Here is a 13,380-nt window from a genome sequence, read left to right on the forward strand (position 1 = left end):
CTATGAATATGTTTCTTTAACTGTGATGACTGAAGGCGGAAGCAACCAAAATCACAGAATTGCTGACTAGGATGTAATCAACTTTAAAACTGAATAGTGGAACACTGTATCAGCATCAAGAACTCTTGCACATTTCTCTACAGCTCTGAGGAGAATGTATCTAGCTGCACAACTCTGTGCAGGTGCTAGTATCTTACAAGGAATGTACAAGTGAAGAATCCTCCAGTGACCAAAGCTAACCAGGAATACTCTGATATATTGGACAGTGAGGTGTGAGGCTGAAATGAAGACTGTTAGTAAAGAATATTTCCATAATTTTCAGTAAATACAATTATTTGGATTTTTTTTTTTTAATTTAGTGAAAGAATTATTTCACAAAATGCAAATCTGAGTTTTGTCATTATGCAACTTAACAGGGAAAATTTTCTTAAATTTTGGCAATTAGTCTTTTAAAAAATAACTTTGTAACCCACATTGAACCTTCCTATTCACAGAATGTAACTTCCTCATTCACTTACTTTGGGGACATGCAATTTGCAGATGAATCATTCAATTTGTCCTTATTATAAAAGGCACAGAATTCTATTTTTACTTCACCTATTTAAATTTCATAATAACTACATGGAACTCTCACATAACCATCAAACACCACATTTAATTCCTTACTCTCTCCGTCTGCACATCATCACCAGACCAAGACAATTCTAAATATATACCACTGAATTAATATCCTGACAATGTACTTGATGTATCACTCCATGGAAATCAGTAATCATTATGGCAAAATACAGATTATTACACTGACCCATTGGAAGTCCTTTACATGCAAGACTGAGGCCATGGTTTGTTCTGTCAAAACAAGATTGTAGGATTTGGCTATACAGAATTTGAATACATGGCTTTGTTTTATACACATATATACTTATGATAAACCAAACCACACCCCATAAGAACTTTCCATAACCACCAAAAACAATCTAGATTGAACTATATGGAAGTCTTCACCCCAAAATAATAAAATTACTAATTATCTGTTTAGCATTTTCCTCAGAAGATGCATTTATAGAAATTATAGACTGTTTATAATGTCTATTGTGAGGTTACCACAAGAAAGATGGAAAATAAAAGAAACTGCTAGTGAAGTCTTGAAAGATTTGTGCAACGTTGTGGTGTTTTACATCTTTTACTTTTTTAATCCATGTCATGTTTTAATGACAACTCTATGTTGGTCTATGACTGAATACTACTGAAACAGAAAAGTAATCCAAATGAGCTCAGTGAATTTTACACTGGGTGTAAGAATTAACCAGAGCAGGGAAATAACAGATTTAAACAGAGGTCTTTAAAATGTGTTCTAAATATGTGTTTTGAGTATGTAAAATAACAAGTTACCCTATTATAATTTATACTCCATGTGTGTGTAGCAGATAAACCCTTGGAAGAGCATCCTCTTTAAACCTCTCTCTGGCTGTGTGCAGGTGTTCCTCCTTCAGCAGTAAACATCTTAATTGTTTCAATTGTATTAGCTGTGTCTGCTATCATACATATGTGATTTATTAAAGTTGGAAAATGCCAAGAATTATTTTAATCTTACATTAAATTCTGTCATAATTCTACTTGCACACCTGAGTGGTGCAACATTATTCAAGATTCATCTTTGCATCTCTATTTTCTTAGAAGAATCCTGCCAGCTTGAAACTGTCCATTAACTAGTGAATGCCATCTCACCCACTTAAGGAGATGAAAAGGAAACCTATGTAGGCATTTACTTAAAATAACTCCCCCACCCCCTGTAACACCCTCTTTCTTCACTTGTGAATCACTTTTGCTGAAATTCATTAAGATGTTGAGAGTGCTTGCTGAAACTTCCTTGAATGGCAAATAAACATGACATGCAAAGATAAAAAGAAGTATTAAAAAATGTAGAATACAAGATAAAAAAGTGAAGGAAATAAAGTATCTATTGAGTATGTTCTTAATTTTTAGGTGTTCTTAGCAATCCTTGTCTGTAGTTATTATATGTGTATGTAGTTCTACAATTGTGTTCTGAATTAAGTTTCATTCAGTCTGTAGGTAAAAGAAAATTTCATTTTTTATACCTTTATGAACTATGTATCTTATTTTATTTTTATCATTCATGGAAAGAAGCCAAGAACAAAATCCTAAGGAAGTAGGATTAATAAAAGATTAATAAAATTTTGCAATTTCACTGAATTTTGATTTAGTATAAAGGTTCTTCATAAATGGGATATATTGAAATAAGGAAAAATGCTGTGTTTTTGGAGTATGCATACACTTAGATTTTGAAAACTTCTAAATACTATTTGAAGTATGTCCCTTGTTTTCACAGTCAAAAAAACACAAAAAGCAATTTTTATTGTGATAAACAAATCAACTGCAAAGTCCCTGGTTTCAAACGGAAGTCTAATTATGAAAGAGAAAATCTTAAGTGAGCAAAGCATAGCACACAAGAAAAGGAGTATCGTTAACAGAGAAGGGACGGGCTAGATGAAACTTCAACTGCATTCGAGAAATTAACAGTAAACAATAAAATGAATTAAAAGACATTTAATGAGCAGGAAGCAGGAACTGGTATGGTACAATGATTTTTTTCCTCATGTTACAGAGGAAGAAGAAAGCAGAAAAGTTAATGCAGACTCAATACAAGTTCTCATAAAGAATTAATTTGCACTTTGTTGAATCCTGTGAGACATTTCAGTGAATCATGATTTCTTTGAAAGCAAGATGTGCCTTACTACTTCATTAAGCATCATAGTTTATGGCTTTTTTTTTCCTTTTTAAGATTTGCATATCTATTACTACAAGACTAAACATCTCACACTAGGATTGAAATGTACATAGTTACTGTAACAGGTGAGTATGCAGGTTCTATTCTTCACCTCAGACAGACATGGTAAGATTTTCCATCTGTCATTTGCTTTAAAAAAAATCAATTTCTTTAGACTAAGCAGAATTTTAAATGAGCTCATGTTTTAATATGCCATCCTCAGAAAACAAACAAAAAATAATTCCTCATCTAGCATTTACTTAATGCTTACAATGCGAAGTTACTTACAATGCAGGAAGTGCTCATCATCAATATAAAGCAGTTCTCTGTTTTTACAGGATCAAAATTAATTCTCACCATCTCACTTGCTTTTATTAATCTCATGTTATTATTTATTAAACTTCATTAACCTTGTTCTTCATTTTCTAGAAGTATGTTTAAATTTACAGCACTTAGAGAATTTAAGATGAAAATGATTTATGAATTTAAAAAACAGGTACCTCATCTTTTTGCATATCCATGAGTTTATAATTATAAAAGCAAGTAATAGGGACCTACCACCTATGCATATACTAAACTCAACAAGTAAGCAGTCATATGGAAGACAGTGAAATTATACACAGATTTAAACATAATTAAATACCTAGAAAGAGTATCTAAGAAAACAGGAAAACAGTTTTACCACCTTTTTTCCTGAAGAAAGAGGCAATTGGCTCTCATACTATGAAAGTCAACTCAATTGAAAATTTGTGAAGGTTTTTATAACAGACCAAGCATGCCAAACAGACCAAATGGGAAATGTCCACCTATACAACTAAATTTTGTTGTTCTAATTGAAAGGAAAAAGCTTGTTTTCCTTTCGTAAGCAGTAATTAAGCTTTTTGCTTGGATTATTCCAGCTCTCAATTAGGTAGTGCAACTTTTTGAAAAAGATGAGAAAAAGCTTCCAAAAAGATGAGAAAATTTTTGAATTTTGCTTGCCATCACTTACTGATGGGAAGGGCAGTGATTGTCTCAGATCCAAGAGTAGTAGAGTGTAGTGGAAATAATGACATAGTAGAAGACAAATTGTAATTCTGTTTTCCTGGACACAATTCATCTTACCAGCATGTTCTTCTCTACGTAGATCTAAATGGCTGCTTAAACTAAGCAAAGATTGCTTTATCCAAAGACAGCTGCTCCATCTTTGTGGACTCTTAATGGAAAATTCTGCCTTTGATCTTCATGCTAGCAGAATGAGCATTGACATGCATATACTTACTCAACCATGTAATACTTAAAAACTTAAAGATATATAAAAGACTTATAATACTTCAAAGCATTATATGCAACTTTATTAAAATCTTATTGTTTAATAGCATAATAATGCTGCAGTAAATAATATGAAATTATTTTTACTTATGCCTTTGTATTAGTGCTTAAAAACAACATAAGAGTTTGTCATATGAACTAAATACTGCTTCAATCAATTTCTTCAAATTCTCAAAATCCTGTAACACACTGAAAAGCAATGACTTGGACACTGACAGTGTAGAGGACACAAAGCACGCCGGATAGTAAGATCTACATGCTTAACAATTGCTCAGACAGTAACAAGCTTTGGAATGCAATTGGAAAAATTGTTCAGAATGTTAAATTACTACAACCTTTTTGAACTTTCAAAGTAACAGTATGAATTCTTAAGCTTCTGGAAAAGCAGCCTAAGCCAATCATATTTATGTAACCTCTCACAGAAAGGATTACCTGAGTTGTAAGGGAGCCACACATCTGAAGTACCACATAGTGTCATTATTCTGTAGCAAAAACAAAAAAAAATCTTGAGTTGAAGCAACAACTGTCAACCTTCCTAATAACAGGGAATAATGTCACCAGCTGAAAGATGCACAACGGGGTTCTCTGCAATGCACAGTAATTACAGTTTTGTAATGCAGATTGCATGGAAAACTTCATGTGTCTTGAACAGGGATACCCTGCTCTCCATTCTATGTAAATGGAGATGTACATCAGTTGAACGTAAGTATGAGCAAAGAGAAGGACATCAGAACTGAGAAATCTTTCTAACAGTGATGAAAACACTCCAGCTGAAACAAGTCCTACAAGGAATCTGAAAAGTTCACTGCAAATGCCTATCAAGAAACTTCCTAAAGTTTTTGTGACTTGCATAATAGTCATATATGCATTGCTAAAATACTACTAGGCAAATACAACTGAAATTACAAATTGGATTCATCTTAAGTGCTCTTACCCTTGCTCTTCTTTCCACACAATCCTGCCATAGGTAAAGTAAGACTTTATTCTAAATCCCTATGTGTGCTCATGATTTGGTTTTGGCCCTTTAGAAATGTCAAGAATAAAGCCAAGTGAAGATCTTCCCCATACCTAGGGAAAAAAAAACACTCTATTCACGCTTCAGCTCAGCCACTTTAACTCTATCTAAAATAGTCCTCTCAAACTCTTCCCCACTGACTTGCTTTCATAGAAGTGCTGTGAGAACATACACTGTAATTTGGTAATCCCATATTCTTGGTAGGCTGTATCAGCACCCTTGGTTGAAGTGCTTCAGTGATTTATTTAGAGCCCTAAAGTGCTCTCAAGCTCCATGCCTTTAGCTCTTCTCCTGCTGCAGTATTGACTTTTGGAAGGTAAGTTTGAAAAGACATAAGCCAAGGTAAAAGCACATTGCAGTGCTGTCACAGTGGAGGCACTCCTGCCAGAAGATGGTATTTGCTATATCATGCAAACTTCCTCTATTCCATGCAGAACAGAACCACAGCAATCACTCTAAGTACCTGATACACACTTTAGTGAGACCAACAATCCCAGGATACAGAAATGGAGTCAAAATAATAGAAATCCCATTTGACATGTATTAGAAGAGCAACACAGACTTAAGTATGCAGTGTAACATACTTCTGTAACAGCTTTACAGAAAGCACATGTATATAAAGATTATTGAAAAAATGTTAAAAATTAGAAGAAAATAAAACTTTAGAATTAACTTTGGAAAGGCAATTAAGGCTTGATCAGAAGGAGAAATGCAAGTAGGCTTTTTCACACAAGTATGCAGAAGAACATATTTTCACACCAGCAGGCATGACACTGTAGGAAGGATGGGGCAGGTGTTAGAGGAACTGGATGAGAAGCAAAGCAAATGAAGATAGATGAATGTTTGAAAAGCCTTTTAAATGCCTGGAATTTGAATGGGAGTCAGTGGAAAAGTACTAGCATCGGGCTGCCACTCCCCACAGTGGTAATTACTGAACCTTAGTGGTAATTACTACTGTTTGTGAAAAGCAGGAAGCAACATTCAAAGGCTGGACTCAAATCAGTTTCTCAGTACTATGGGACTGCGAGGGAGATGGAGCAACAGCTCTGGATAAAACGTGGCTATGGTGACAGAAGAAATATGCGAAGAAAATTTAAGTTCAGGGTCAGTGTGAACACTGATATCCAGGTATCATACAAGCACAAATGTTGATAAAGGATGCAGGGCTCTTAAACCCTTTTGCTAAACAGGAACAATTTTTTTGGGGTATCTTTATTGGAAAGAGACTGACACAGCGTAAAAATCTAAAGCAGGTTACTAGAAAAGGATGTACATATTAAATTCCATCAGGCATTGATCTGTGAGAGATTTACTAAGAAGAAAAAAAATCACATTCGTTACTGTGAGAATACAGGTCTTAAAGCTCAGCACAAACAAATGCAAAGGCATCCAGTTCAGAAACATACAGAATGAACTTTTTATCATATATGAATATATGAAATATGTCTTAATTTTGAAAACAAAAGAATTAACTTCCACAGTTATGCATGTCATGATGAAGAGGAAAAGGATTATTTGTATCTTTCACATTCAGTTGCCTGATGAACTCACCCAGGTGTGAGATGAATACTTTTTTACTTCAATGAGTTGTTTTCAAGGGGCCAGAACCAGTCTAAATACCAATGATTACGTTCTTATTAGTTAAATGTTTTGTACAAGCAATTAGTTACTGATGAATACTACATTAAAGGCCTCCTTTCACTAGTCTAAATTTCATTTAGATGATATTCATAGAAGTTTCATACTTACAAGGCAAAAATATCACTTTGAACGTTAGTTTTAAGTATCTGAAATGAAAAATAAAAACTGAATATTCTAGTTCCATACTTTTACATTACTAAAAAAATAAGAAAAAGCAACAGGTGTGCAGCCCCCTTGTTAGCCTTATTTACCAATAATACCCTACTGTGGATCCAGTAGATCAATGTAGATATCCGTACAAAACCTTTCTAAACCTTCCTTCTTGGTATTACAGATTAATGGTCCTGCAGTTCTAGTTGGAACTGAAATCCCATTGACTTTATGTGGAAGGGGATCCAATATGTGGTAGTACTGAAGGGTAACAATATGAGAATTTCAAAGGAGGTCCAAAGACTGATAAAAAACTCCAAATGGGTAAAGAAAATGATGTTTAACAAGCATTTAACTATCGTTTTCAGATAGTTAATATGTAATTAAACAACTGAGAGTATACTGTGCTGTTTATTTATATTCTCTGCTTAATAGTGGCTTTGAACTACCCTTTTCCCCAGTGAAGCAACAGAAACAATATAACTTGGATTTCTCTATACGAAACAGAGATGGATCACACCAGACCAGTGCATCACAATGACTCTTCATCCTTCCTACTTTGTTTTTTGCTTTAAGCGAGTTTTCTGGAGACTTATTATATATTTATACTTCTTGCATGGGAAGAGTTAGACATCCCAGGAATGCCAGAAAGATGCAGAGAACTTCCCACAGGGAAGTCTACTTCCTTTCATCCCGTTTAGGTATTACTTGGAGAGAACACTATTTTTACTAGAGGTAGAAAGAAAAGACAAATGAAACCAGAGAGAAAGGAGTTAGAACTTCAAACCAGCATAATTTATGTACAAACCAACTGCAATTCTTCTCCATGAAAATAACAGAATATAGAGGCCAAATAGCTTTAGGAAGTTTCTCTTTGGAAATAATCCAGGGATTCTAACTGGAATAAACTGATCAAATGTTGAGGTTTTAAAAGCTAGTACAGGAAATACAACTTTCAGTTAGATGCTCTCAACTTCTATTCCTGATAAACCTACTGAAGGTAAGTAAAACTAGAGCTTTAAACTCTCTCCTGTATATGACTCTCAAAGCTCTGCATTTTTACCTTTGTGAAAAGTCTTTTTGCTACAGAAAAAAAATAAATCTCTAAAATCAAGATTTTTATAGATTTATGTTACTGAGACTGTGTACAAATCACATTTTGTTTTGTTTTTCTGCTGAGCAATGAGGATATCAGACAAGTGGGTAAAGTGTGATACAGCAATGCTTTCCTTTGGGGAAAGAAAACAACAGAAATTGCATGCCTGAGTTTTTCCTCTGGTGGTTCAAAATTAAATTATGCAGGCTGTAGGGATTATCTGCAGTTTGTGAGACACATAGAAAACAGTCTCCACAGTCTTATTCTTTCACACTTGACCATTAAACAATTTCCCACCCTCTGTGCACCCACATTTGGGTATTCTACTCTATGGCTTAAGAACACTGAATGAGATTAGCAGAGCCACAAGACATACACATACTATTCACTCGGTAATAGTGATGCTTCTCTAGCTCTGAATGGAGTAAAGTGCAAATGCACAAAGCCTGACCATTCTGGTTCCAGCCAACTGTTGCTGTTAGAGTCGTTTTTCAGTGAGACCTAGGAGCCCATCTCATTGTCCCATCTATTATTTTTTCAATTCTGTGCTCAGTTACCTTTTTTCATATTACAATTAGTCTTAGGCTCTGACTGGGACTGGCAGCACTCAGCTTTGGAGGTTTGTTTCTGCTTGCTGGCCATCCCCCCACTGCAGCATGGACAGCTCAGTTCCTTGTAAAGCTAGTCCTGGATATCTGAAGTTTATAATGTCATGTTTTAACAAAAGCTCCTCAGGCTTCTTCTGAAGCACTAGAATGGTAAATAGGAAATCTACTTTTCAAAAGGGTGATCTGGTGTAACTGAAACACACACCCTCAGTTCTCATACCACACTTAGGACAGAAATAAATGGCAAGCCTAGGACAGTCACTGACTGTGCAATCAAGCTATGAAGTCATCTACCTGATGTCACATCTCTCCATAGAGAGGTTTGGTGGATGAGAGAAGAAAAAGCCAGGTATACACACCAAATATGAACACAAACCACCCAAGTTCTTTTCCTATGGATTGCAGAAGACATATACCATACTTACTAGTCTATGACAGCTGTGCAGACTTCTCCAAAAATGGGTTAACTTTGCAAAGATCAGCATTAACTCCCACACACATTTCTGCTGGAAATCTATCAGGTTGCTAGGGTAGCATGCTGTGCATAAAGGCTGCTCCCTGGCTGCATACCCTTCCCGCAGGCACACGAATCCCTAATTATGAGGTACATATACAGAAGAGTTTCTGTGGGCTAAGGACAAGCATCAACAAATACACTACTTCCTTTGGTACATGACTTACAGACCCTTTGAACCATTTTTTGGCTCCTTTTCTGGTGCCTGTCTCACAGCAGGGGAGGCCGTTTCAAACTTCAGTTATCATTCTGACCACAAATAACACCTAATTTCTTTCTCTTACTCTTTAATTTTATTTCAAAACCCAAAGTAAATGCATCCTGAATAGCAAATAAACAGAAACCTGAAAGAGGAAGATACTGTGACATGACAGTGGGATTGCACTCACCCAGTTTCATTGCCTATTTAAATGTTAATGGCACTTTCAATAAGCAAATTTATTTGTATAAAGAATTAGAAAACACCTTCACATTTAGTTTCATGCTTGCCTTATAAAACTTTACTTATTTATTTCCTAGTGCATTTATTTATGTATTTGTCTCCTGATGAGGACTGGAGAAGTCCTTTCTTTCTTCATGTTTCACTTTATTCATGCTGTACGTATTCTAAGATTTCTTTGCCTCCTACCTCTCCAAAACCTCCAATTCCATAATGCCCTGCAATAAGCGTGAGCATAGGGGCAACTGAAGTGTCCTTTCAGGCTAACCAGCACCTCTGCTGTTAAATGAGAACTTCCTATTCCTGACTGCCAAGGGTTTACATGCTATTTCCATAACTGTGCTCTAGATGAAGATAGATGAGGCTGAGATTCTTCTGTAACACTACGCCAAAGCAAAAACCTAATTAACACTTTGGGACTCTATATGTGCCAACATGGAAAATATTCTACATTTCATGCAGCTTTCTAGAATGTAGGAGTCATGAAGCAATACAATACAGCTTGTACTGTAGCAAGTCATAGGTACATTACTTAGTGCATTTGGTGTTCAAGAAATAACTGATATAAAGCACAAATCCTTCCCCAATTCACACAGGTTAAAAATGCTAGTTGTTGTATTTGTTTTATAGCCTAGCATCTCTGTTATCCTCATGCTTAAAATGCCCTAAACAAATATCCTCGCAACTACTGCCAAAGGGGGATATGAAGGTTAGAAAGATTTATAATGTTGCCAGAGCTGTCATGTAGGCTATGAGCAGGGAATGTCTCATTGTAAAAAATAAGAACATATCCTACTTATCATTTCAATTAAAATATTTTTTTCTTTTTTTAAGCTAAACTACAAATATCAATGCTTTTGAAACTGAGAAGGTAAATGATTCATAACGATTGTAACAACTGCTATGTCGCTGTCTTGTAGGTGGAAACCACAGACAAATATGACAAACATTGACAGAGTTAAGTTTCAAACATTCGCAAATTTGTATCCATGAGTTTTCCTTTTCTTACACTCCTTAGCTCCTTTCTGCTGTTTTCCTCTAAGCATCCCTAGGTTCATGCTGAAAAAGCTTCATCTCTTCATGCTTTATACATCACATTGTATATTATTTCTAATAACATACTTTTTTCTCCCTAAGCATCTCCCCCAAACAATTAATTTGCCTAAAATGTCTGTTTCTTTGTCAGAATAAATGCATTATATCAAACCATAACAATCTCCTAGCCATTCTACTCAAGGATTGTTACCTTACCAGCACATTAAGAGTACAATCAAACTGCTCTCCTGCAATGTACAGCATCAACAGCAGTCAAGTGAATTGTATTTTTGTGCTTACTTCAAGGCACCTATTACCTTATATTTTTAATTTAACACATTAAAATGATGCTATGTAAAAATGAAACAGTACCAAGTTTCTAGGGTGAAATGTAAAACTCACTTTCTAAACTTTAAGTAAGCACAAGAAATCTTTTCAAGTCTTCATTTCATTGTGAGTGTTTTTTGCCAGAGGATAGAGTCTTTCCAAATTCCTTTCTTCAGCATGAACATACACAGAATATGTGAAGGATGTCATTTTTTTTATTTTGAAGCAGCTAATTTCCTTCAACACTTTTTGAGAAGTTTTATTTTGTTTTGGATTCATGTCTGAGTATTAGAATCTATTTACATAGATACCAAAGTGTTCCTTTTAGATAACCACACACTGGATTTTGTTCATTATTTGTAGTTTCTCCTTTTTTTTTTTTTTTAATTAAAGTAAGCAGCCCTGTTTCAAGGTATCAGCTGTCTCACCCACTTTCTTTGTATTACTCCCTTGGAGCATTTTCTACACACACAAAAAGAAAAATCTGAAACAGGAAAATCCAAAACTGTCTCCAATAAGGGCGCCCAGTGAATGAAAAAGAAACTTGGGGATGGGGAGAGTGAACGTATCTTTGGGAGAAACTATTGCTTTTGACAATTTTACATAAAACCAAGTGGGAGATAGTTTGCCCAGAGCACTTTTTAATGCATTGTGTAGAATTACATTCTTTTGATTTATATTCATCAGACCTAAATCTGGAACCTGCTATCATGCTGGCAATGAACCTGTGACACAATCTAACTTTTGTTTAGCTCCTGTGTATGTTAATGTGATCTCCGTGACTAAGTTTTCTTGATGTCCTTGTATGGGGTGAAATGAAGATGTTATCGTTCTTACTGAGTGAGATTTAACAACATTCATTTAGTTTCCCACCCAGATATGAAAAAGAATTCTCTGGAAAGTATCATCATCCTCAGAAAACAGATAATTCCTTTAATATAAATCCTGGTTATTTTCTATCACTCTTCAAATTTAGGTGTAAAATTGTTATAAACATTTATCCATTACTCATCATGGAAAACAATATGATACATTCTGCAAGTTAATCGCCGTCTCTTTTAGGTACATTTATTAAGAACTGTTATTATTGAATCAAAACCTAATCAAAAGAACAAAACCCCTGGACCATGGCCTCTAGTGCTTACCAATGAAATAAATGATCTCACAAGTGCCCCACCTGTACGTCCCTATTAAATTTGAATAAAAGAGGTGTTTCTGTGTGTACCACTACGTGTGCACACAGAAAGCTTCTTTTGAAGAGTTAACACGTAATACTGATGTAAAACTAAGTAATCTACTACTACCTGAAATATGTCCTGAATTTAATACAAAGCCATCAGCTTGACATACATAGTCAGAAGACTTCAAGTTTTACTTGTTCTTAACATGTTATAATTTATTATTTTTAAAAAGATTGTGTAGCAAGTGTTCATATTGGAAGTTCACTTGCATATACATAACTCCGCAGAAGGACCATGCTCCTTTAAACAATATTTCTTCTCCAGCATTACACGTTTTGTGCTGTTTTGTGACTTCAGTAACAAACTCAGCCACTGCTCACAGATGCTCTGCTCACATGTGGAACCATGCACTCACATCTCATCTCATGGATTACCCTATAAAGTTTAGGATGTAGTTCAAACCTTAACTTTCTTTGTTAAACTTCAATATGATAAAATGCAACTTCACTATGATTAAAAAGCAACTGATCTCAAAGCTACTGAGCTGTTCTGAGCATCATAAAAGAGTACATGAACAGGAGATGGGGTCAAATCTTTAATCTCCAGTTTACTAAGCAATGAGAAGGGATATACCAATCATCTCTTCAGATTAATGCGTAGCATAAATATTAATTAATCAATGTAGAAAACTTGAGACACACTACAGGAAACTGAGTTGATCATAAGTTATTGCAATAAAGATTTAATAATCTAATTTAACAATCTATTTAAATAAATAAAAGTCTGATTTGCAGTTCCCTTAGTGTTTGGGGAGGGAAGGAGCAACCTTATTAAAACCCCTTCTGGTGCACGCCCTTCCATAAACTCGTTGTACACGAGGTAACACCCAGTGGGCTGCCAGGGAGGCGAGCCTTCACAACCGCCCTACAAAAGGGCTATCCATGTGATTCCTGGACACTCTCAACAATTTATCGGGTCCTAATACCACCAGACCTGCGGATGGAAGCGTTAGGCACTGGGCCTTCACTCCTCACCGGCTGCTTTACGGCAGAACTGGGCGGCGCCTAACGACTATCAATAGCTGGCGCAGATAATGGGTAATGGCGTTTTAACGCAGGCATTAAAATCCCAGGAAAGGATTAAAAGGAGAGAAAAAAAAAAAAAGGGAAGACCTGGGTGAGAAATTATCACCGCCCTCGGATCCAGCGCTGCTGTCTCGACCCAGAGCCTCAGTCCGCATGGGGAAGGTCGACCCCAGCGACCATCCGAGCCCAC

General features: G+C 35.6%; 1 protein-coding gene across 11 annotated transcripts in view; it reads right to left on the minus strand.

Moving 5' to 3' along the window:
• PCDH7 (protocadherin 7) overlaps positions 1 to 13,380 on the minus strand; it is a 290,144-nt gene that overhangs the window by 210,045 nt on the left and 66,719 nt on the right. For 6 of the 11 annotated variants that reach the window (XR_011809212.1, XR_011809213.1, XR_011809214.1 and 3 more), the window contains exon 2: positions 4,532 to 4,581. The exons of 4 other annotated variants lie outside the window; for them this stretch is intronic. Coding sequence is in view for 4 of the 7 variants with exons in the window: in XM_072037718.1 (XP_071893819.1) it covers positions 4,532 to 4,581 (50 nt within the window). In the remaining 3 variants the exon portion in view is untranslated. Of the gene's footprint in view, positions 1 to 3,643; positions 4,016 to 4,531; positions 4,582 to 13,380 lie in introns of those variants that run through there. One more of the 11 variants, XM_072037717.1, reaches the window with a different exon arrangement.

This window comes from Anas platyrhynchos, chromosome 4, assembly GCF_047663525.1.
Source record: "Anas platyrhynchos isolate ZD024472 breed Pekin duck chromosome 4, IASCAAS_PekinDuck_T2T, whole genome shotgun sequence".
NCBI classification, from domain to species: Eukaryota; Metazoa; Chordata; class Aves; order Anseriformes; family Anatidae; genus Anas; species Anas platyrhynchos.